General features: G+C 39.0%; 3 protein-coding genes across 13 annotated transcripts; 1 reads left to right on the top strand and 2 right to left on the bottom strand.

Moving 5' to 3' along the window:
- Positions 1-79: 79 nt before the first annotated feature.
- Positions 80-2,477, bottom strand: extl2 (exostosin-like glycosyltransferase 2). Its single transcript, XM_011486799.4, has 5 exons — positions 2,185-2,477; positions 1,414-1,859; positions 1,250-1,320; positions 1,020-1,135; positions 80-929 (listed from the first exon to the last, which is right to left on the bottom strand). Exons 1-5 carry the CDS (start codon positions 2,187-2,189, stop codon positions 533-535), a joined length of 1,035 nt encoding a protein of 344 aa, XP_011485101.2. The 5' UTR covers positions 2,190-2,477; the 3' UTR covers positions 80-532.
- On the top strand, positions 2,444-5,596 carry zgc:110366 (putative oxidoreductase ZK1290.5). 4 transcript variants are annotated; one of them, XM_078935119.1, is made up of 9 exons: positions 2,444-2,532; positions 2,754-2,824; positions 2,900-3,003; positions 3,361-3,609; positions 3,761-3,862; positions 4,078-4,169; positions 4,502-4,684; positions 4,773-4,832; positions 5,205-5,596. In XM_078935119.1, the coding sequence occupies exons 3-9, from the start codon at positions 2,928-2,930 to the stop codon at positions 5,298-5,300; spliced, it is 858 nt and encodes a 285-aa protein (XP_078791245.1). In that variant the 5' UTR covers positions 2,444-2,532; positions 2,754-2,824; positions 2,900-2,927; the 3' UTR covers positions 5,301-5,596. The 4 variants fall into 4 exon arrangements, with proteins under 4 accessions (XP_078791245.1, XP_078791246.1, XP_004079383.1 ...); XM_078935120.1 differs by having other exon boundaries at positions 2,923-3,003; XM_004079335.5 differs by having other exon boundaries at positions 2,464-2,666.
- Positions 5,597-5,788: 192 nt separating this feature from the next.
- Positions 5,789-23,474, bottom strand: rc3h1b (ring finger and CCCH-type domains 1b). Of its 8 annotated transcripts, none has more exons than XM_078935117.1 (20): positions 23,273-23,474; positions 21,713-22,109; positions 19,937-20,057; positions 18,547-18,786; positions 18,235-18,410; positions 17,877-18,077; positions 17,623-17,755; positions 17,366-17,484; positions 14,666-14,778; positions 14,290-14,526; positions 13,922-14,127; positions 12,544-12,953; positions 12,311-12,454; positions 11,990-12,148; positions 11,497-11,719; positions 10,722-10,809; positions 10,500-10,587; positions 10,081-10,254; positions 9,883-9,986; positions 5,789-9,782 (listed from the first exon to the last, which is right to left on the bottom strand). In XM_078935117.1, exons 2-20 carry the CDS (start codon positions 21,941-21,943, stop codon positions 9,629-9,631), a joined length of 3,321 nt encoding a protein of 1,106 aa, XP_078791243.1. In that variant the 5' UTR covers positions 21,944-22,109; positions 23,273-23,474; the 3' UTR covers positions 5,789-9,628. The 8 variants fall into 8 exon arrangements, with proteins under 8 accessions (XP_078791243.1, XP_078791241.1, XP_011485105.1 ...); XM_078935115.1 differs by having other exon boundaries at positions 9,883-9,989; XM_011486803.4 differs by having other exon boundaries at positions 10,081-10,281.
- Positions 23,475-24,536: the final 1,062 nt, after the last annotated feature.

Raw genomic sequence — 24,536 nt, forward strand, 5'->3', positions numbered from 1 at the left:
TGAACTAGATTAACTTCTCTACCAACTCTAATCTTTATTTTTGGGCTTCTGTTTACATTTTAAAAAACTTGGGAACACATTTTTGTTTTTTTAAAGGTTTTATTCAGCTCCAAGTTACCAAAATATAATTCTAAAAATCAGTCAATTTAAAAGAGAATAGCTAAATTGTTTACACATGTATGGCTGTAAACAAAGCTTTATTTGCTGGTTTTCTTTTAAATAAATGTACATACTCTTAACTATTTCAGTAAATCAAAAGTGGACCTTTTGGTTGTAGAGGTTCCTCTTCTCTCAAACTAACATTTCCCTGAAAAAACTGAAAACTTTGGGGGGGGAATTCCAAAAGGTAACAGCTAATGTTATTCCTCAAGTTTGTCTTAAATACATTTGCATTTTAAGAACATGGAGCTGCTCCTCAGAGGTCACCATCTTTGAAACACCAGCTGGTCACCAAGTGACACTTAAACTAACTTACCAGCGGGTTACTTCAGTTCAGCTGTTTCATCTATTTATTCTGCCAGAAGGCAACTCCTCAGCCTCTAGTCTTATGGTTGGCATAGCTTGGAAAACCCATCTGGGACACCATCAGGTTGGAGTAGCGGAGTGGCATGACGCCATAGATGTGTGTCAGCCTGTTCAGACAGTAGGACCTCTGGAGAAGGTGTTCCGGACGGTGCCACATTCCCTGATATCCACTGCTGGCATCTTTTTCCAGGTTACGAAGGTCTACAGGTTTGACAAAAACCCCAGAGGGTCTGATGCTCGCCTTTGACTGTTTCCCTACATGCAATGCTACAACAAAGTTCAGAGCAATGTCATCACAGTTCTGCGTTTGGTCAATCAAAGAAAGGACTTCCTGAGGTTGATCCTGGAAGAGCTTCAAGTATTGGCGGTGGAAGAAGGCCGCGCCGATTAAAACCATGGAGTATCTGCATATGAGTTCATGTCAAAACACGGCTGGTAAGAGAATGTCCAAGAAAAAGATTTAATTAATTAATACAACAAAGAAAACAACTCACTTATCTCCTCCAGCAGTTTCTGGATCCTGCAGCTCAAAGCTGCCGTAACTATAAACTCCTGCCGCTGTGGAAACATGTTTTCGCGGAACAAAACCAACAATTTGGTCTGTAAATTGCTGGGGGGGGAATGCAGATATTTTCATGCTTTACCCGTTAGATCAAAAGTGTGTATGTTGAAGATATTGTATCACAAAATTACAACATATAAGTCAGAAAGAAAAAAGGATTACCTTCCAGACGGAGAAAGCAAAACTGATGTCAGGAACGCTGATGAGCGTGTCATCATCCAGCATCAAAACGGCTAGAGGATTAGGAAAAACAAAGGATTCAAATACTTTTAAATATTTTTGGATTACCAACACCTATTGGGGTGAGTTGATTTAGATTTACAAACCATCTGTATCAATCTCAGAGAATGGCTGTAGTCTGTTCCGCATCCGGTTGCTTTTCTGTTCCTTAAAGATCACAGGTACTGGATGAGGACTGAAGGAGTCCCATAACTTTTCTGGGGTCTGCTCGCCAACGTTGTTCCAAATGATGATGATCCGCTGAAGATGAGGCACAGCCTGGTAATGGTTCAGAAGTTTGAGCAGAACATCTGTGCGGTTATAAGTCTGGATGATGATGGTGAACTTCTCCTGTGGGCCCTCAGGGCTGTGGCCCTGGGCAGACTCGGGCTTGTTCTGCAGCGATGCCCTCCTCAGAACTCCCAGAACACCATCACCTCCATGGTCTTCAGCGGGTGGAAGCAGAGAAGTCAACGCTGCTCCCACCAGGAGGATGAGCAGGATGGGGAAGACGACAAACTTGGGCCGAATTCCGAGGCAGCAACGGGAAAGCCTGCATAAACATAAGGAGTGTCTCAGATTCCATTCATGCGATGTTTGTGAGCACATAAATGTAAAATTTTGTCTTAATTATGTTAAATACCCAAGAGAACAACGCCACAACACAATAATTTGAAAATTCAAGTCGGTCAGTCTCAACATTTGCGATTTAATTTTAAAATGAATTTTTGATTCTACCAAATAATTTGTTCATTTTTGTTTAAATCTCGTTTCTTGCGGGATAAAACCCCGCCCCTCCCGTAAAATACACGAATAATTATTGTTTACGTCGCGCTGTCTTTTTTTTTTTGGTTTTTGTGTTTTTCCCCATAACTTACCTCATTTTGTGCACAATCTTGACATCTCAGTTCGCTACATGGACGCCATGTTGGTCACGTAGCCGCAACGTCACATCTGGCGTCAACTCTGATTTTTTATGGAGTCCCCCCCCCCCCTCTCTCTTTTTTTTTTTGTTTTTTCCCGTTTTTGAATTTTGAAGCTTCTCTGAAAACAATATGTTCGGTCAGTTCGGTCAGAAACAGGTATAAAAAGGAGGCGATGGTTTGTGTGTGTGTGTGGGTGGGTGTGTGTGTGTGTGTGTGTGTGGTGGGGATTTTACTTCCTGAAATGTGATTGGACAACAACGCGCCCCGCCTTCTGGCGTTGGATAACGAAATTTGTTTTTTGTTAGTATACCTTTTACTTTACTATTTTTATAAAGATTTTTTGCCTTTTTGTATCAAAAATAACTCTGGTGGATATTGCGGTAATTGCAATAACAATGCATTAACTTTATGCTGCTTTTTTTAAACACAAAACTGTGAGTCACCCTTTCTGCATAGCTGAAAGTTCAAATAATTCGCTATTTTAGAAGACACATTTTCGATTTTCATTTATTTCTGTTTAGGTTGTGGAAGAAGCAGATCCGCGTTCAGAAAGTAAACTATGAAAACTTTCCTTGTCCACAAATAATACCAGGTAAGTTATGCAATGTTACTTTAGCAGAACTTCCTGCGAGTTGAAAAGCAAAACAGTTTCCCCCTCCTTGACCAGCCTCTACAATCCTCAATGAACAGAAAATATGCCTTTAGTTCCGGAATTAAAACACTCTACAATCCCGCTGTCCAACGGTCTGCAGATCCCAATTCTTGGATTGGGTGAGTTTTATTTTGAAAGCAATGTTATTTAGGTCACCGGAAGTGGATGAATTCATACATTAGGACGTGTTTACAATCTGCAGAAATCCAAGACGTAATGAATAATTTTATGTGATTTTTTTTATATCCAAATTTTAAGTTGTGAGTCCTCACATTGATTTAAAGAAAAAGTGTTGCAAAGTTTGTTGCATGTTGTTTTGGCAAAAACATTGGAGGAAAACAGTATTACAAAGCTACAGCAAATGCTGGGTTGCATTAGTGGATTATCTGTTATTTAAAAAAAACAAAAACAAATTTGAAGTGAACATAACATTTCATGTTATCAAAGTACATATGTAATGACCTTGTTTTTTTCAGGGACGTCCCACGATGGTGGATATTCTCACAAGGCCATTGTTTATGCGCTCAATGAGTGTGGCGTGCGGCATATTGACACCGCAAAGCGCTATGGGTGTGAGGAGGATCTGGGCAAAGCCATTAAAGAAAGTGGACAAGAGCGAAGTGAACTCTGGCTTACAAATAAACTCTGGCCAGGAAACTATGGATACAGAGCAGCCAAAAAAGCTTGTCTGGACTCATGCTCACAGATGGGAGTTGAATATTTTGGTATTTCCATGTTAAACTCTATACTATACTAACCACAGAGGATTTTCAAGTAGCCCTTTTAACATAAAAATTCAAAAAAGTAGCCTCAAATAGTTAAATTCTGATTTTTTTTCTGTGTTCTTTATTAATCCCAGTCTCCTTTTTTTTTTAGATCTGTACCTAATGCATTGGCCAGAGTCACTGAGTCACGGAGGCTCCAACAGAGAGGTGAGAGCTGAGACTTGGAGAGCTCTGGAGGAACTTTACACAGAAGGTAATTTAGTAAAACATTACTTTTGATTCCTTCTAAAACAAATCAAAGTTGCTTCACAAACTTAAATTCACATTAAATTAAATTAAAACTCTCTAATAGTTAAATCCAATCAACCCTAGTTATATAATCACCGCTGCACCAACTGTTCCATAAAAACGTGGTACTGTTGGTGAGATGCATCTCACTGATTGATAAATACATTTTTGTCTTCATAGGTGTTTGTCGTAGTATTGGCGTGAGTAACTTTCTGATTAACCATCTAGAGCAGTTAAAAGAAGACTGTAGTGTGATACCACATGTTAACCAGGTATGTTTTTATTGTCACTTCTATTTAAATGGATTATTTGTTTTTAAGTGTCACATTACTGATTAATAATCAATGAGAATGATGTTTTTTCTACACTAGTAGGAACAAACACTGTTGGTTTTATAAATAAATTGGACGCTTATAAGTATCTTGGATCATAGAGATATATAAACTTTGTGCAAAAACTGTTTGCAAAAATGTCCCTCTGAAATAAGTCTGAAGTATTTATGAATACAAAAAGAGCAAATCTAAATGAAATTAATCAAACATAATTATGTTGGTAACCTTGTCCTCTGAATCTTAGAATATTGGTGGTTGTGCTGACCTGTTAGGTGGAGTTCCATCCATACCAGCAGCCTACAGCCCTGATGGAGTATTGTGCTGAGAGAGGCATTGTGTTTGAGGGTTATAGTCCTCTGGCCAAGGGTCAGGTCCTCAGCGATCCCACTGTTTGTCACATCGCACACAAGTACAGACGAACGCCAGCTCAGATCTGCGTCCGCTGGAGCATTCAGGTTGTTGAGGAATCCTTTTAGTTCCCTTGAATGTTTTTGAAAATACTTTTAAACACCTTTGCCTTTGGTTCTACATTTTTTTCCTCAGAATGGGGTCGTCACAATACCAAAGTCTACTAAAAAGAACAGGATACAAGAAAATTGTCAAGTAAGTCAAAAGACACTCATCTTTTCTTTTTCTTTTTTTATAATAAAAATTGCTGTAGTTACTCACACTGTGACATCTTTAAGCAGAAAAATTCTCAACTTAATTGTAGAGATGAGTTTTTGGTTAATAGGTTAATTGTTTTAAGATCCTCATTGAGCCAGCATCATGTAAATGCAGTTTACAGATTAAAAAAAAAAGTAATGCCATTGGGTAAAAGAGAAAAGTACAGAAAGCACCGAAGCAAATTCCAATTCTGTGAAACTGCTCTGTTCACTGAAAATGGCAATAAACACTCCTTGAATCCTTTTTTAAATTTGAATTTAAAAAGTTTCTTATTTTGCTAGTTCCCCCTTTTCCTCTGCTATTTCATAGGTATTTGACTTTCAACTGGAGGAGACAGACATGACTGCTTTAGGAAGTTTGCATGATGGAAGACGCGTCACTTGGGATCCAACTAATGTGAAATAAAAAACTGTCCTGAAACCCTCTTTCAGTAAGGAAAGAACTGATCTAATGTGTTGATACCCTTTCTGTGGTTGCTTTTTTTAATATAAAGCATTGTGGATAATGATAATAATCACAGCACATGATTATTCCTCTATTTCATGCGTTTTTCACAAAGTACTTCTGGTTTTAACTTGCTTTGTTCAGCAGAAAATCTACACTTACCATGCGTGTTTATGAAAATTAGAATTTGAAATTTAAAATGTGAATAATCCAAGTGTAGTGAATGTTAAAATAAACTTTTTTCCCACAATTACAAACTTTATTTTAACCTCGATCTGATAGCCAGTTCAACTAAAAAGCAGTGTGGGCCTCATAATCAGAATCTGAATCCAATCTATATATTTAAAAAAAAAGGACTTTAGTATTCATAAAGAAAATTGAACTGAAATGATTTTGAAAAAAATGTTTCAATAAAGCAAAAAGGTGAAATATTGAAAGACTCCCGGTACTCAAGAGTTAGCAATATCTTTTATTCTTTTCCCTCAGCTTAGAATCACTGTTGCACATACTTTACATTGTGTTCAATTTAACAGGATCTTTTTTTTCCTCTAATAAAACATCCAGTTTGACCTCCCCCTCATATCAAACAAAACAAAAAAGCAGATTGTATTATACAAAAATGCAAACCAATTTTCACACAGTGAATTCTCTTACAAAGTCATAAAATGGCATTATAATGGCTACATCCACATTGGAGGAAGATAATTCTAGACATTCCTTAATGGAGTATAATATACATATAAAAACTTTTCTTGTTGAAATCAAACCTGTACCTTAATTTAAGAGATATTTTACAAGGGATTCGTCATATAAAAAGCCATTTGTGAATTTTTCCCCAGGAAGTCCAGGAAAACACTGTGAGCCTTAAAGAGCAGTAACAGAGGTCAGTGGTCAAAGGCGACGGGAAAGGGGGTTCACTGTCTGGAAGAGGTGTAGGCCGCAGTTCCACTCAGAAACAAACAAATAAGACTGGAATACAGCTCCTTTTTCTTATTTACGCCATGCAGCCCTGTGAAAAGTAAACTACTTCTATCTTTTTTTATGACCACATGTGTACTTCAGATGAACACACACAACTTTGGGCTAAAGGTATTTCTATGCACTATTTCAAAATGGCATGTACACAGCTTTTTGCACAAACTGCCTCTGCCCCTTTTCTAAGCAGGTAAATAGCAGTGCGTTGCCATCCCTCTGAGGTCATTTCAACCCGATTTAAGGGCTAAAAGACCGCACACTCTCCCTTCACACAGCTGTGGTGAGCGTTCCTGTACATTACTGGGAGGAGATTCTCCTGAGCTAAAGGAATTTTAGTTTTAAGATGTGTAATCAGCTTTTCTGACGTTGGGGTTGACTTGCATATAGAAGAATTATTTAAATTATCATAAATTAATTTAGCCAATTTATAATAATAAAGTCCTATTCCTTTAATTATATTTTATGGTAAGTTTTGGTAGAATCATTTTATCCAAACAAGAGAAATAAGAAAAAAAAAAAAAACCTTAAGCCATTTACCTCACTCAAGTCACTCTTAAAGCTGTCGACTATGAATAAATCCTGACGATGCATTAAAGACTTGCAGGTCAGTAAATATACTCAACTACTGCAAAACAAGCAAAAAACTAAATTTCACCCCTCCAAAAAAAAGAAAGTTGTATCATTGCCATTTCAGTTTAAATTTGTACTTTTTGAAAGGAGGAAAAGATCTTTTAGAGTCCACCTATGTTGTACTATTCGGAGTCCATGATTGTATTGATCTTCCCCTCCAAAGCCAGGTAGAATGGAATGAAGCACTAAAGAAGGTTTTAGGACGACAACTTTAGCAGATTTTCTTCCTGTTCTTTTCTTGAGTCAGTTACTGGAAAACCCAAAACCTGCTTTCTATCTTCAACACTATCGACTGGTACAGCACACTTTCAAGGGAGTTAAGAAAAAAAAATAAAGAAAGCTGAATCAGGGTACAATTCTACAATACAGTCTAGCACACACAAGATATCTCCATTTAAATTTTCTGAAGTTACAGATTTTGTCGTCTTTGAAATCATAGCCTATAAAGAACAACTTTGTTTGAACACAAAAGTAAGTGAACAACCATCAATAAACACAGAGGTCCTTCATCTTGAAAAGGATAAAGTCTGTGCTGGCAACCACTGGACAGAATACAAACACGCACACGGCAAATAAAAAAAAAAAAAAAAAAAAAAGGATTCTAAGTAGAGATCATTTAATATAAATGCTGAGCGAGTAGAGTAAGAGGTGGCACGTTAATAGTGCTTTAGTATATTAATGTATGAATACATACTTGTATGTATAAGTGAGCTGTGTACCTAAAAAATGTAGCAGAGCAGCCAAAGGCTTTAAGAGTAGATGGAAGTATGAAAGAAAAAAACATGAAAAAACAAAAAGGTAAAAATTTGCCATAATGATGGTGAAAAAACCATTGAGCACGTCAAACACAAAGATTTGTGTCTATTAAAAGTTACTCATTGGTTGATAGAAAAAAAAAAAATGAGTCAGTTTCTGAGGGCCCTTTGTTTGACCAAATGACAGACTCAACGTTTAACTTTGTCTCATCTAGAGTCCATCTTCTAACCGTTTAATCACAAGGACTCCTTTGCTCTTAGCAGGTTTCCAAACTGTTTACAAAAAGGCAAAGAGCTCCATGTTGAGCATCGGCAGTAAACAATTTATATTTAATGGAGAAAGAGCAAGAGTAAGTAATGATGGTGATGGTGACAGCACGTTACACAAAAAGCAAGGTTTTGTATAATACGTATAAATAAATGGTTTGGACATTTAAAGCACTGCAGTAAATCTGTTCGGAGCACACATAGCTTTGAAGATCTGGTTCTTTTTTTAATTTATTTTCCAGCTGCAAATATAAAAAAAGATGTAATGTGGTTTTCTGCACCGCCCAAAATCTTACTAATGTAAAACACAAGACCAAAAAAAAAGAAGTTTTAAACAATGCAACACCAATAAAGGCAACTTCATAGAAGTTAGGAGGACATAAGACAAGATGATCCCAATGGGGAGGCTTTTTCATGTGGCCAGATTAGAAGCTCTGAGGAGGGAAATGATCAACTATTGAAGCAAAGATCTGCTTTTTCTAACCCTGCAAATGCACATTTACTCAACAAAAAAAAAAACTTTGTAAAAATCAGACAATAAATTATGCATTTAAATGCAACACACGGAGGAAAACAGCTGGAAAAAGAAAAGAAAGATCACTTGTTTTTGAAGCTTTTGAAGTTTTGGTGACCATTTAAAAGCTTTGTAGTCACTCATACAGCAGCTTTTTTGCATGAGGCACTTTTTTTTCCTTCTTTTTTTTTTTTTACTAATTCAGTGCTTTTTTTGTTCTCTCCCATCAAACGCACATTAAGGGCAAGAGAAATTCAGTGCATTGCCCAAGGACCCATGACCTGCCGAGGGTGAAGAATTCAACTACAGACCTTCTGATGAGCAAAGTGCACCACCTGAGCTGCAGCTACTCCAAATAATTATTTTACAAAAAAAATATATATATTAGGTTGGCATTTATTGTTTGCCGCAATCTTTAAAACAGAATGCTTTCATTAAATGTCCTAAATAAGAACAGATTGTGTTTTCATAAAAATGCAGGAATCAAAAAATTTTTTTACCGTGAGGAATGACCAAGTCCAACTCTTAAGACCCCCTAAAAAATAAAACTGAATGTAGGTGGTACAGTCTGATGTTTCCCTCCTCAGAAATCTACGTCTGGAGAACCTCTAACGATTTTGGGGGCGAGTACGCAGCCATAGATGTCGGTTCGTTCCTATAATACCTTTGTAGACCTTGTGATGGTTAGAAAAGTTCTGAGTATGTGACAGGACAATGCTAGTTAACTTGTGAATCGCTACATTTAACAGGTCACTCACAGGAAAACGTCTAAACCAAACCTAGCTAGTGAAGTCCGATACCTTTGCCACCTCTGTTGTGTTTCAAAAATGCAATGGCCATTTCTACTTAACACTGTCAGCATCACCATCATTTGTTTTCTCCTTGTATATCAATCACAAGCTTTGCTGATCTAATCCAATACAAAACAGTTAAAGAAAAGTAACATACACAAATGTTGTCATATGCTCTGGTTTCCAGGCAAGGAAAGTCATTTAAAAAAAGCTCATTCACAGAACAAAAAAAAAGAAAATTCTTCACGGCAGATACTGCTCATCTTCTAAATAGAACGGCTGTATGTGTCCTGCTTTTTAATTGACTTAACATTTGTGTATTCATAAAATCTGCATGTGTGTGTAAATGAGTACTTCTTAAGAGCATGAATGGACACCATTTTTCTGCATTTCTGAACCAGCGGCATCTGGATCAGAACACAGGCTCAAAGCAGAAGTCTTGTTTGCCAGTGACAGCATGGACCCGCCCATTGCACTTTCCTGCAAATTGCTGGAACCATTGGACACCTCGCTGAATTAGGAGGAGAAAAACATTCCAACAAGAACAAATATGAGAAAAAATCAATAAAGAAAAATATATATTTATTATGTGAAGTATATTTTACACCTACCCAAGCGCCAGGGAAATTTCTTCCAGCTGAGTCTTGTGCTCTGGTTGTCCATTCTCTGCAGGCTTCATCTTGTACTGTTGAACATCATGGCTTACTTGGTTTTCCTGCTTTGTAAAACAGACAAAATTAACTTTCAGTATATTTGCTTACAATATTCCCTTCAGCAAAGCTTGGATTTGCTCAACAAGCTCCTCCTACCATAGCCATCTCACGGGTTCTCTTGCCAATTTCTCTCTCCACCTGGTGGAGCTCCATGCTGAGTTGCTCACTGGAAACGGCTGCTGCACTAGCACCACCTGCTGGCCACTTGGGCTGTTGCTGTTGTGAGGGCATTGCTGCCTGGCCCTGGCTGGACTGTGCATTAGCTTCTCTCTGCAGGAGTAGAGAGTTACTAGCAGCCTGGAATAAAGGGGAAATAAGTGTGATGGGGTGCAATTTAAGAATCATGAGCAATATTTACAAGAAGTTCAAAATGTAATATCCATTTGATCCAATCAAGGCGACATCCCATGAAAATGTACTTACCCCCTCACAAACCTTTCTAAAAATGTTCAAAGAATGTCAGACTTCAGACTTATAGCTGTTGTTTGCTTTTTGAGTTGTAAAGATTTACACACCTCCATATTGTGCAACTGAGTCTGTTGGTTGATTTGCTGGTTAACCTGCTGAAGCTCAATCTTTAACTGTTCTCTGTCAGGGGCAAGGCTGTCAAGAAAAGGCAAAACAAAACAAAAAAAAAAAACCTTTACTTTAGTTTTCAAACCCTTTTTAAGGTAAACATGTTTATTAGCAAAACTATTGAAACAACTAGTAACAGCAGACAGAAACAGCAGGCTCACCGGTCACTGAAATGTCCCTGAGAGGAGGTGGTTTGCTGAGGAGGGTATGACGGCCCACTCCATGTGCCATGACTCCCATATGAATATTCTGCTGTCAGCAAAGCAGTAAAATGAAAGCAATGAGAATTTTTTCAGGAGAAAGTTAAATTTTTTAGAGGGCAGAACCTCCTCGAAAGGCTCAGAAAAAAATCCTAAAAGTCCAGGAGTGTCATCAAAATTGTTTATGTACATCAAAGTTTTGGGTAATAGTTTTAATTTGTATATCTGTAAAACCAAAAAAAAAAAGGCTTCTCATTTTAATTCCAAAAAAATTCCAAAGATGAACGAATCTCCTTTAATATTGAGAACCAGTGAGGTTGTGAGAACTTAACATAAATATAATAGACCCAGAAACCAAAACATTGATTATTTATCTACTGATGTATTTAATAATATTAATAATAATAATGGATTTGATCTATCTGCGCTTTTCCAGACGCTCAAAGCGCTTACAATGTGTCCATTATTCATTCACTCCTCATGTATACTTAGTGATGGTTTTTATGCAAGAATCTCAGCACACAAATCTTCCAAGAGAATCCTGAAGGGGTTTCTGCATAGAGAATATGGTGGCAGCTCACCTCAAATCTTAGTTATTAATAAGACTTAGAAGGATTAAAACCACATCAACCGAATTGCCATTGATCTTAGTCACCAAACTTCATATTCTCATTGTACGATGGACAGTGACAATAAAGCAAATCTAAATCTAATCTAATATTTCACAGTAACATACCTGACATAGCCATGTGTTTAGAGCTGGGATTCTGCGGGGTGGAGGCCATAGTCTGCACAGGGAAATTGGTCTGGTAACCTGTCTTTGAAGTGCGAGAGATGGCGCCAAAGCGCGACACAGTGGGCTGGGGTCCAAACGGGATAATAGGGTCGTCATCCTTTACTTCTGTGCCCCTCCGTGGAACGTCCAATGTTAGATCTCTAGAACCTTTTGCGTCCACATTCTGACAAAGGAGAGGAGCGATGCAGACACAAGAGGTTACTGTGTGTAGGTCTGAAAGGGTGAAAAAACACCATTTGTGTTTTTCTTGCTCGTTTTTGTCAGAACGTGTAAAAGGTCAATTCTAACTATACCATCAGGTAAAAACATGATAAAAAAAAATCACAAAGATTGAATCAAACTAGTTTCACAAACTGCAATACTCATTTAAGATGCAACATTTCCCATCTCTGATGTTGACAATTGGAGCATTTAAATCTGTATCAGCTCTTACCATCATGTCCATGGCAACAGTAACCATAACATCTTTGGGTTTGGCATCCTTTGTACCAATATATGAGCCTATAGTCTCACAAGACCAAGGGGAGTACTGGCCCGCATAGTCAGGCTCTCTGAATTTCATCATCGGTTTGGAGCCATCATCATGCAAACGCTGCAAAGACAAAAATATAAAAAACATTTTTACCTCAAAGCAAACATTTGTACATCCCAACAGCACAGTGAGTGAATACTAAACTAAAGTTATCACTTCATTCATATTTGTGTGTGACCTGAAACAGTTTCTTGAATGACCTAAATGTGACTTTGCACCCACCTCTGTGGGGTAATCACTGGGAAAGGTGTGGGAAAGAGTGGGCGAGGGGGCGAATGGCGGTGGGGAGATGACTTTCCTTTCCTCAAGCTGTGATATCAGCTCCCGCCGACGTTGATGCAGGTAGTCAAGGCTGGGCTGTGACGGCTAGGGTCAAACAAAAACAGAAAACATGACAATGAAGCTGTAGTTTGGTTTACAAAAAATAAAAATGACTAAAGATAAACAGGCCTTACCTTGACAAAAGGCCTCATTGGGGGAGGCTGGGCTCCTGGTGCATAGTAGCCATCTGGTGGGTAGCGATCGCGGGCATTTGTCTCTTGGTGGTAGACGGAGCCGGACTGTCCTCCTGTGGGTGGGGCGACGTCTAGAGGTGCTGGACTCTGGATTCGGACATGGTCATCCCTCTGAGACGGATAAGGCTGTGGGGGCTGTGGTGGGCGGCTGTAGGAACCGGGGTGATTTCTGTCATAGTGAGGGTGGGGATATGGGAAATGCTGGCTGGAGTGAGGGGGCTGATAGTTATGCTCTTGGTGGTTGTAGTTAGCATAAGGGTCTTGGTAAGGCAGTCCTGACTCATTCGGGGGAGGCGGGTTACGCATGAACTCCCCATGAACATACTGTGGTGAAGGTTGGTATGGGTAACCTGAAGAAAGACAACAGTTGATATTAAAATCGCATTTCTAGGTGCAAAAATGACTTTTTGAACAGACAATTTTCAATAATAAAATAATCTTTAATATAAAAAAGTGGACAGGTATGTTTAATTTAATATTTTTCTTATTTTTAACTGCCACGCATACATATATATATATATATATATAGTTTATGTAATTTTTTGTCAGCTAGTTATTTTTTGACCTTTTCTTTTCCTTAGAATATCTAGTTTTTCTAAACACAACTTTGATTCTGTGAAAAATCTCTAAACTTTGGACGAGCCTGGAGTTCCCCATTCTTTTACTTTAGTAAACAATGAACTTGAGTCACACACATGCATGTCTTTATTTATTATTCTGTTATTGGAAGCACCAGCGGAAAAGATTATGTCACTGGTTTTCAGATAAAATATAAAAGGCTGATGACAAATCAAACAATGATAGACTACTGCGACTCATGCCTCTACTCAACTCATTTCTTCTCCTTTCCTTCCAGGTATTTTATGAAGTATTTCTTGGTGAGAGATTACATTTAGTCTTTTTCAGCTAAATGCTCTGATCCTTTTTTCGATTCTTTTGTTTATTAGAAGCTGGCTGTAGATTTTCCCGTTTGAAAAGGAACAAGTATTTGGATGCGAGGCGAGTCTCTGAAGGTGCATAGCCGACTTCATTTCTGGCACACATATGACGACATATTTAGTCCTCGCAGTTGCAGTTACAAAGGAAATCCAATTTCTTTTTATACCGTTTTGGTGGTAAAACACCAGAAAACGAAACAAAACTTGTGTTAAATGTCAGTATATAATTTTAAAAAAAGAGCAGAACTTGGATGGTAACCGTAGCAACTAACCACTAAGGGTAAGAACCACAAAACATAAATGTCAACATCCCATTTTTTCACTTGCTCAACCTTTTTTTTTTTAGAATAAATAGTAATGAATTCTTTTTATGGACTTACTTGGGGGGTAATGAGGGGGCTCATACTGAGAGGCAGGTGGTGGACGAGTGTCATAGCACATGTCAGGATGTCGCTGAGGATACACCGGCGAACCTCTGGCTACCACAGGCATATGCTTTACCGTTGGGAGGTGATCTGCAGGCATCCGTGGGTGGCCCATTGCGTGAGGTGGGATCGGCATGTGACTTTTCGGTCCATGGCCCAGGCTAGAGTAATATTTAAATAAATTTGTGGGTTTTCTTACGCATTTAAATGAGACACACTTTGGCATATTCAAATACGCTGTCACTAAAAATCACTGTCAAAGTAATGAGAGGAAAATCAGCGCAGCTGGTATTTTCATTTTTTAAATATAAGAAATAACTCACGCATCTGGTGGTGATCCAGGGGCATTTGAACTTCTTCCATCCATCTTGAGGGGATCAGACAGAGTCTTATATGGGACATTGTCGGTGCCACGAGGAATAAGTTGGGGTAGATTTGGTGTCCCAGTGCCATTGGTGAGGGGGGAGGGCTTCCGAGTCACTCCTGCTTCGAGAGGAATCCCCTCGTCTGACATAAGCCCACCTGACCGGGCTGCCAGACGCTTATTCATTTTACGATACCTAACAACAGAAAACACAAAATTAAATGTTGGACTGATGACAATAAATAAAAGAAAGAAATAAAACAAGAAATAAGAAAGAAATAAAAGAATAAAAGAAAGAATCCAGCATTATTGCTGTAGCAGTATCCTAGACTCACTTCTCCAGTTCTTCCTGAGAATGAGCAAAGGTACAGCTGGCTCCACGAGGACAGCCTCCCTTCTGCTTCATGTCACGACACATGTATGTCTTGTATTTGCTATGCTGAGGAGGCTGGAAGTAAATGAGTAACATCACACATGTTTACGACAGAGTAAGCATCTGTTGAATTAGGTTTTTGTTAGACTAATTGTATTCATCAACATGAGCACATGCAGCGAGTAAAACAATTAGACTAATTGTATTCATCAACATGAGCACATGCAGCGAGTAAAACAAACCAGCAGTGGGGTCACCACCAAATCCAGCTTCTCTGAAAAACTACCGTAATTTCCGGACTACAAGCCGCTACTTTTTTCCTGCGCTTACAGCCCTGCGGCTCATTCAGTGACGCGGCTAATTTATGGATTTAATTAGCGGCAGCCATGTACGTAATTTCGAACTCAGTGAATAGTTTGAATTCTTTATCTAACACCAAGCACAAGGCATTTATATTCAACACACCTCTAAGCAGCCAAACAGCATGGACTTGACTTCAGGTCTTAGACACTTCAGTCATGGTTCAACAAAATGAAACACGCATGCCCAGCCGCATCCCAGAATCCTTTGGGGCCATTAGACCCAACGTGCACGTGATCGCCGCTACAATATGATGAAGCTTTCAAGTTAAAAGCAATCGTTAAAAGCAGCGTAAAAAAGTCCACCGTCACCAACGGGTTTGGAAAAGCCGGTTTGCTGCGTGACGGAGAGAACAGCGCATGGAGTGAATTTACACTCCATTTACGGTTTCTAAGGAAACCGTAAAAGCGGAATTTTGCTTTGAAAAACTCACAGCCTCCGTGTGAGCTGGAGACATCTTCTCCTGCTGATTGAGCTGCGGGGCCGATGGCAGTCTGAAGGCTCCCACACGTAACAACGCACCCGCCCCTCATACACAAAACGTACAGTATTAAGTCCGATTGCTTTGCACAGAAACGATTTGCTCCATCCACCGGCGCAACGGGGACGAAGTGCTCCTCCTTGAAGCCGCCCTGGCCAGAGGTGTCGGAGTAGATAGGAAGGGGAGACAAGGAGCGCGCGGGGCGGGAGCGGAGCGCAGAGGCGTCCGCGGAGTGCAGAGGCTTCTGAATTCTGACGCACACGCCGCACGCGCCGCACTGAGGCGCGCGTATCACGCTGAGGCGCGCGCTTTTCAGTCGCCGCTGTATTTTACCGGTGTGTTTTTTAACCAGTCCTGTTACTCCCATAACGCTGCCGCGACACAAGCGGAAGGAGAGCTTTTCCCGTTCACCCCTCCATGCACTGCTGCTACTTGCTCATTCTTAAACACGTACAACAGTATGGCGAGCCGGGCATTGGCCCCGCCTTTAGCCCCTAAGACTCATGGGAAATGTGGAATCGCGGATGTAAATTTCCTCATCATAACTGAGGGATGTAATGTTGATTATATGGTTACTGTTTGTAATTTTATGTATGATACCTAGATTGTCAATAAGTTAAAAAAAATGAAATAAAAACACCATAACTGAGGAACTTGTGAACAGAATAGAGGTCCATGCTGTTTGACAGATGTCGATACTCAAATACGTGAGCCTGAGGCAAAGCTGGCACCACCCACAATGTGCTAATAAATTGCACTCACTCTGGGATGCTGGCCGTGATCTGTCAGGATGACAATATCGGCTAACACATGCGCGGCTTGTACTCTGACGCGGCTTGTGTATGTATAAAACTAATTAAACATGTGAAAATGGGTGGGTGCGTGCGCTTTGTAGTCCGGAATTTACGGTAATTAAGCTGCAAATACTAAAGATACACTGTTCCCTCTCTTTTTTCAACTTTTTTTCTTTGCAATGTTTCTTGTTTTTGCTTTTTTCTTTCACAGCACACTGTGAACGTGTCCTTCTGACATTCTTAATCCATCTTCTCTGTGCCATGTCTCATGTACAGAATACCTTCAATTTGCTAAATGTATATAAACCTTTGCTTTTGAGCAAATATTTTCATTCTATAAACACTGGACATATTTTTCTACAAAGCTTTGAACTTTCAAGAGTTTAAACAAAAGAGAAAAGTGTGAAAAAAAGCGTGAAAATGTTAATGTATGTTCTAAGAAAAGCATATAAAGTGTGTAGTGAGGAGTTTTATAGCCTTAAAACATCTGGACTCCAACTTTAAGGATTTCACCATTTGCAGGTCCTTTTTACAACATAACCCTGCGATAAATGAACGAACACTGACCTTCATTCCTGAAGATCCCATAATTTACTACAGCATCCATCTATACATCAGGTTGTAAAAATAATTATATTTCAATGTAACCGTTTTTTAGGTTTAAAAGCCAATATTTGTTTTAATGAAATCATTCTGCCGACATATTTGTTTTGTTAAGACTTCCAGATTTGATGGACAGCCACAAGAAGAACAACTATTTTTAAAGGGAGCTTTTGGCAACAGCTGACAAACTTTATCATTTGTGAAACATATTTAGTGGAAGCAGTGTGTTGATTCTCCAAAAGTCAACTTAACACATTGCCAATTGTTTTGCCCAAGATGCTGGTATTCAAGGAAAAGAAATTACTTAAAAAAAATGACTATTTAAACATGAATAGCGTTCGACCTTTTAGATCAAAAATCCAGATCCATCCATCTGACAGCGTTTCAATATTCTTTTGCAGTGTGCAGTCACTCAAACACTGACCTGTTGAGGGTCAGCTCCCTTCTTGCTGTGGTTCTGGATAAAGTCAACTAGCCCGTGTACCACTGTTTTCACTGCTACAAGCCCTTTCTCTAGCTGCTCCCACGTAGGAGGAGGAGCATCTAAAAAAAATTAAAATAAATCAGAATCAATCAGTTAGAAACCACTCAAAGTCTGCATTATGTCATGTAATTCCTTGAACTGGCATGCTCTTGCTTCACTGTGTAACACAAATTTATAAAAAAAAATAGTTTTCTAACCCGGGCTGGGGTCGATGTTTGCCAGCAGTTCCAAGTGGGGCCGCAGCCTGTTCAGGTTGGCTGGGTCTCCGGTCCTCTGCAGTGCAATTGTCAACTCCTGGACACTTTGGGCAAAAGATGCTGGGGTCTGCAGCTAAATGAGAACCAATTAAGTACAGAAAATGCAAAACAAAAAAAACTACAAGTGTAGCAAAACAGGCATATCTATGATGTATTTTGAAATAAACTGAATGCAAAATCAAACTGTTGTGTACCTTATCTATTATAGACTGCATGTGAGACTTGTGAGATTGATCTCCATATAACAGAGAAGACCACTGGTCAGGTGCTATGCGTAATCCACCTTCCATGGCAATCTGTACGATCTGAGAGTCGTGCTCACGTCTTAGAGCCTCGTAAGTACGAAACTCTTCTTTCAGCTGCATCAAAGATGAATCTTCATCACGTTTGGTGACCTAAAGGGCCAAAACAGACAACTCTGTTCAACGCTTAAAGAAATTATTTAATGACATGATTACTGAAACATTTATCTCAACACCAAGACAGAATGATTTTATTTGTCCAATATTTAAAAAAAAGAGACATTCGTTTAGTTGACGGATGGAGACGTACCTTAAAGCAGGAAGCCCTGTAAAGGAGCTGTACCACGTGGCCTATGCTAGTTTTAGAGGCCTGAGGGAAGCGAGGCTCCAGCCTCTGGACCACAAACAGAACCAACACTTTCCTGGACAAAGCAGAACCGTCTTCTAAAGCAAGGAGGACCAACTTAAGAGCTTCCTCTTGCATTGCTATGGGAGGAGAAATCCACAATAAAGATGTTACATGGCGAAAGACTTAAGGAAAAAAAAAAATCTTTAAAAAAATTATTAATTACATGCACAGTCGCATTCCCGGTTAAACTTCAGAAATTTTTAAAAAAATTACCTGGACCTAAGAACTGACATCCCCGAGCACGAACAGCTGCCCAAAGGTTGGAAGAGAGTTGCTGTGGATTCTGGTGCTGCAAGATGAGTTCAGTGACAGTTCGTTCACCCAGGGAGCGGGCAGCTCTCATGGCTCTGACGCGGCCCTCTTCCTCCACCAGCTGGCAGTGGACTAGAGTTACCAATTTCCTCTGCATGGGTCGACTCAGAATGCTTTGGGCTGTACTGCTCAGACCCACACCTGCAGACGCATCACAGGCTAGGTTAATCAAAAAATAACCAATAAGAAAACAGCTCAGCACAGAAATATCCCTCTACATTTAGGTCGATGCAAACATAAACGAGTGGAGCACCTAGAGTATAACCACAATGAGAGAACAAAAAAGTCAATAGAACATGAACCCAAGACTTGTAGTGGAAACGTTCTTGTTATGAGCCATTAGTATTAACATTGACATCACAATGCTTAAAGTAAAAATCTAGTTTCCAAAGTACAAAACTCCTTGAATTCCTTTTTGTGGACGAATCAACTAATTAAAAAATGCATTGAGCTCTTTCTAGACACTTAGTTTAGTCTAGATTTTTCACAGAGTAACTAAATATTATAAAAATAAAGTAATGAAACTGCACCATAAATTTTATAATAATGGCAAAAGTTAAATGAAAAAATACATTAGATCAATGATTTCTGACAAAATACACCAATGAGCAAAATGCTGCAGTTTATAAGTGTTGTATTTGGTCAAAGCACATTAAATTAAAAAAAATAAAAAACTGACTATGCAAGGAGAGCTACTTAAATACAGAAAGTGGAAAATGTCATCAAATGAAAGCAGCAAAATCAATTTGTTCTTCCTTGTAAAAAAAATAGATTTCATGTGTAAACAATATTGGACCAATAAAAGTGAATTTGGTCTTGAAAATATTTTGGATGTTTGACAATATTCAGATAATCATCAACAACCTTTTTTTATAACCATCTGATGTATCATATAAGTATTTTACAGATTTGTTTAGGAAAACTTTACAGACGCCACATGTCCTTTGTTTACGCAAAAACACTATTATTGTTTGGAAAATCATATTTATTTTAAAAAAAGCTATTAATTAAAGCTTCAAATCTACATTTATTATGCACCACATTAGAATGCTAAGGATAATTCTGCATTCCTTTTTTCCTCGGGATATTGAACTTTTGCATTGCATTTTGAAACTGCTTTTCTATTTTTGTAAACAAGTAGTACAATTGAAAACAATACTGTACATATAATGGCAGTTTCCATGAATGTGTCTGAACTTTTGTGAAGGTTATAAAAGAAAATGAGAGCAAAAGTTGTGCGTAAAGAACTAATAAGGATAGAAGGAGAAAGTTGTTGAAAGTATTAAAGTACCTCGGCTGTTACTGAGGGGTTTGAGATAAAGGGCCAGTTCCTCTACACACTGCCTGGCCACCTCATAATTCTGTGAGTCTTCTGGACTGGTAATCAAGGCAACTGGCTGAGCCTTTGGAATCTACAAGAGAAAAACAACAACCAAAATTTAGTGCAGGCTACACAAAATACATATAGGACAACTTTTTATTAAGCTTGTATGAATGAATGGGTCAAATCAACAGATACGTTTTTAAAAATCTAATTTAAAGGCTATATCCATTTTACTTGTGAACATCTCTAACTGAAAAGAGTTGTTTGTGAACCAACAACAACAAACATGATTTCAATTTCTCGCACTAGTTTGTAGCAGGCATGTCATTCTGCAATTTCACTTTCATTTGGACAAGAATTAGGATAAACTGGTTTCACCCAAAGCATTTTAGTACCGTCAGCAGAGTCTACAAACTCGCATAACTACTTTATTTTGGTGCTACATTCTAATGCATAGTATTTGCTCATTTGTGCAAAGAACTGGGTTAAGACATTAGGCTACGTTCACACTGCAGGGCTTAATGCTCAATTCGGATTTTTTGAAAGAATCTGATTTGTTTGCTAGACCGTTCACATTTCCAAGTAAATCCGAACTTTTGTGATCTCCAGTGTGACCGTGATACGACCCAAACGAGACCCGCATGCGCAGAAGCCAGAAGAATACTCAACGGTGAACGACGTCACTTGCTGTTTGAGGAGCAAACGTTACCAATGGATGTCAACAACAGTGTTGTCAAAAGCGGAGCTCTTTTTGTAATATTAAATTTATTTTCACGAAGGAGCAGCACAATTACAATCTTCTCATTTTAAGAAGGCATTGGAATCGAGATCGTCTGTACCCACATTTGTGGAAAGGAAATGTGCATGTGTTGGGCCCGCGCGCCCGCGTGTGTGTGCAAGCGCGTGCCGCGATAGAGAATGGGGGGGGGGGGGGGGCAGTGTGTGCGCGCATTCATGTTGTGTGTTACGGAGGAAGGATGACGGTGATAAAAGAAGGTTTCCCCCAGAATAAATGCTATGGACTCTTTATTAACCCATTCCGGAGAATCTAAGGATCAGAACAGGGAGGAGGAGGAGGATCGCCTCGGGTCCCCTGCGCTTCTGAGCACGGTCGGAAAGGGAAGAAAGAAAAAAAAGTCATCGCGGGAAAGGTTAAACACCACGCTCTGCCATTTATCTGGAAATTTTTTCAAAAACCGCCCAGTTGCGATCAGAGCCCTGGAGTTTGGCCTGAAAAGAGCGATCAGCCCAAATATTAATCCAATCCGTGACCTCCCTTCTCTTCCACTGACTGATCTCAGCAGCATCGTCCACCATGGTTGATGTTTACGTTCTCGTTCCCGCCTACTTCAACGCAAAATGATGACGTTTGTTGCGTGTCGATGACGTACAGTTCGGAATCAAGTCGCCTGGCCGGTCAGACGGCGGTCGCAATTGAAAAGAACGGCTACAATTCGGAATCAGGACGGCAAATCCACGGGGCCTGGGTCGCAATTGAAAAGATCGGATCTGTGTCATTCAGACTGTCATGAAAAGATCGGAATTGGGCCGCTTAGGGGCAAAAAATTCGGAATTGGGTCGTTTCAGCCTGCAGTGTGAACGTAGCCTTAGTCACAAACATTTTTGTTCAATGAGCAAAACACTCAAGTCACACACTGCTGCAAAAGAGACACTGGTTAAAAATAGCTTTTGTGTCTCACCAAGGTGTTCCAGCTGTACGGTGACAAAAAAACAGTGTCTTACCTGGCCTCCCACCAGCTGTAACAGCGCTGTGTTCACAGGTAGCTGCTCAATGTCTGTGCTGATAACTGTCTGGTCAAAGGGACAGGCCTTTCGGTGCAGCTTGTTCAGGCACATCTTGCAGACAGTGTGTCCACAGCCCAAGCTGATCGGCCTACGGACAGTCTCCTCAAATGTTTGTGTGCAGATTGGGCACAGCAAGAACTCTGTCCATTGTGGTGCTTGAACTGGCATGGTTAAAGGTTAATGGGACGAGAATAAGACTTAACACAAAAAGAAAATATAATTATATATATAGAGATATATGAAAGATTCCACTGGAATCAATTTTTTTCCGAACTCAAACGTTCTTAAATCTCTTCACACATTGTGGATATGGGATCACATCTCGTGATGAGTCCTGAAATAAGAAAAGAAAAAACAGAGAAAAAAAATAGAAAATATTAAAGAATCTGCATTATAGAAACATGAGTAAACATTTTTTTGGAAACATTTAAGCATAACAATATTAAAACAAATTTGAACAGAATTTTACTTTAAATATGTAGAGGAAGTAGCTAAAAACTAAAATTAAGAGCAACCTTTTCTTACAACCTAAGATTAGTTACACGCAAAGGTTCAATCGATTATAACAAACACTTCTACAAGTTCATATTGTTACAAAAACAACAACAAAAATGGCTAAAACGACTGATGTCTGGCGTACTTGCAGAAGCTTGTTAACACTATGACTATGGACAAAGGGTCTTGAAAGAGCTAACATAGAAGACTTACTGCGACAACAAATGCATAAAATACTTCTTACTAGGAAGAACAAATTGTATGAAGTCATTTTAAAGCATTATACATTTCCAAGGAATGAGGGACAAATTCGCTGACCCGGTGACAAGCATTCGAATATTTTGTTGATAAAATATTATCAAGCTATGTGCTAGCTTACCTTTAGCCATTTCGGCTAAGGGTGGCTAGTTTGTTAGCATTGCTAACGAGTAAAAGTGAACAGATCAAAACAAATTAGTTCCTAATTAAAGCCCAGTCTTTTGTTGATCAACTTCTAACATTTTTTTAAATATTACTACTAAAGTAGCTTGGCTAAACTTTCAAAAACATTGATGGATTCTTGGCGTTGGCCGAGGAACCAGAAGCGAGAAATACGGGACCGTACTACAAACAACGACTTCAGTTGTAGTGATATTATGTAACGTTAGCATTTCAGGCTAACAAGCATATTTTGCCTATTCTACTGCAGCAAGGCAAACCTGTACGACCTAAATTCAATTCAACGTAGCCTACGCGTTATAGATTATGGTGGCATGTTACGTTTGTTGCATTCTAATAAGCTCAAAAGGTGCCGCTAGTTAGCACAAGAGGCTAAGAAGCTAACGAACAAATGCTAGTACTACTAGCTGCCGTCTAGCCGTTAGCTTGTTAGCAAAATTTCTTCATATTGGAAACAAAAAACATCGTTTTAATATTTCCATACGACTTAAAACAAAACCTGTCGCGTCTTGTCTTCACCTCCGACAATTAAGAACATCATCAACATTAGCATATATTACTCACTTATTCCAAAAGAATTGGAAGAACTTCATCTTTCTTTAGAAAACTGTTGCTATATTTTCTTGCCATGTCGACTGCCGAGGTTTTGGGAGGGTGTCATCTCGGCGACGGACTCCCAGCCGGTTACAGCAAGCTGAGCTGGGCAAGATGTGTGTACGTGCCCGTGTTTTTTTTTTTTTCTGTCCCAATGGCTCCATCTAGTGATGCTGGAATGCATTACGGGGCGGTTTTATGTCCCCATCTTTAAAAAGAGATTGTTTTTACAATAGATTGAATTTCGTAATTGATTCTTATTTGTGCCCAAAGTATTGATTCAACTCAGAAGTTTCTTAGGATTATTTTTGGGTAATCAGTCAAACAACACATCTTTAAGGTGGCTTTTGCTGGCCTCAATTAATCTTGTTTCCAAATATTCCCACACTTGCAGTGTATGCAGTACTTATAAAAATGTATATTTTGCATTATAAAATAAAAAATAAAAGTGCTTTTCAACCCGACTTGTTCAAACATTAATACTTTTAACATTGTTGTTTTGAGTTTTTATTAACAGAAAACAACATTATTTATGAGCCATATTTTGCCTATTCTTTTTTTTTTTCCATTCTTCTTCTGATCCCTTTGTTCCCTTTTGGGGTCTCGGGGCTCCTGGAGCCTATACCGGCAGGGGACATTCTGGACAGGTCGCCAGTGCGCAGATAAATCCAATGCATTATTATTATGATTATTATTATTTCTGTTGCAGGGCCAAAAATCATACACCCATGCACTCTCACATTCACACCTGTGGACAATTTGGAGTAACCACTTAACCTATGAAGCATGTTTTTGGACGGTGGGACGAAACCGGAGTCCCCGGAGAGAACCCACGCATGCACGGGGAGAACATGCAAACTCCACACAGAAAGGTCCCCCATTGATGTTCTGTTTCAGGTCCCCCAGCCGAGACTTGAACCAGGGGCCTTCTTGCTGTGAGGCAAGAGCACTAACCACCGTGCAACCCAGTTTTTTAAAATTTCTATTGAGTTGATGCATACATTTCGCTTATTAAGTTTTATTAAATAATATAAAAAAAAAACATGGTGTTTAAAAAAACACCATGAAAATCTGTGGCCATAAAAAAAGCTATACTTATTTTCCCTTTTACTTATTCTTCTTTGCTATTCTTCTTTCCTTTCCTGATCAGGTGTGTATTCACTATGTTTATTATTTATTTTCCCAAGCCCTGTGTTTAGTAAAGATTTTTTTTTTCCTGTAACTAACTTATATG

The sequence above is a fragment of the Oryzias latipes genome, chromosome 17 (genome assembly GCF_053564925.1).
Source record: "Oryzias latipes strain Hd-rR chromosome 17, Olatipes_Hd-rR_3.1".
NCBI lineage: Eukaryota > Metazoa > Chordata > Actinopteri > Beloniformes > Adrianichthyidae > Oryzias > Oryzias latipes.

What these genes read in the sequence shown, in the direction of transcription:
- extl2 (XM_011486799.4), bottom strand. An exon ending in CTCTGAGATTGATACAGATG is followed by an intron (nt 1,321 to 1,413) that starts GTTTGTAAATCT and finishes CTAATCCTCTAG; the next exon opens with CCGTTTTGATGCTGGATGAT. An exon ending in GAAACTGCTGGAGGAGATAA is followed by an intron (nt 930 to 1,019) that starts GTGAGTTGTTTT and finishes ACTCATATGCAG; the next exon opens with ATACTCCATGGTTTTAATCG.
- zgc:110366 (XM_020711068.3), top strand. Translation starts at nt 2,641, where the DNA reads ATGCTGCTTTTTTTAAACACAAAACT. An exon ending in TTGTCCACAAATAATACCAG is followed by an intron (nt 2,825 to 2,922) that starts GTAAGTTATGCA and finishes CTCAATGAACAG; the next exon opens with AAAATATGCCTTTAGTTCCG. An exon ending in GCGTCCGCTGGAGCATTCAG is followed by an intron (nt 4,685 to 4,772) that starts GTTGTTGAGGAA and finishes TTTTTTCCTCAG; the next exon opens with AATGGGGTCGTCACAATACC.
- rc3h1b (XM_011486800.4), bottom strand. Translation starts at nt 21,943, where the DNA reads ATGCCAGTTCAAGCACCACAATGGACAGAGTTCTTGCTGTGCCCAATC. An exon ending in TACAGCTGGTGGGAGGCCAG is followed by an intron (nt 20,058 to 21,712) that starts GTAAGACACTGT and finishes TTTCTCTTGTAG; the next exon opens with ATTCCAAAGGCTCAGCCAGT. An exon ending in AAACATCGACCCCAGCCCGG is followed by an intron (nt 17,485 to 17,622) that starts GTTAGAAAACTA and finishes AATTTTTTTTAG; the next exon opens with ATGCTCCTCCTCCTACGTGG.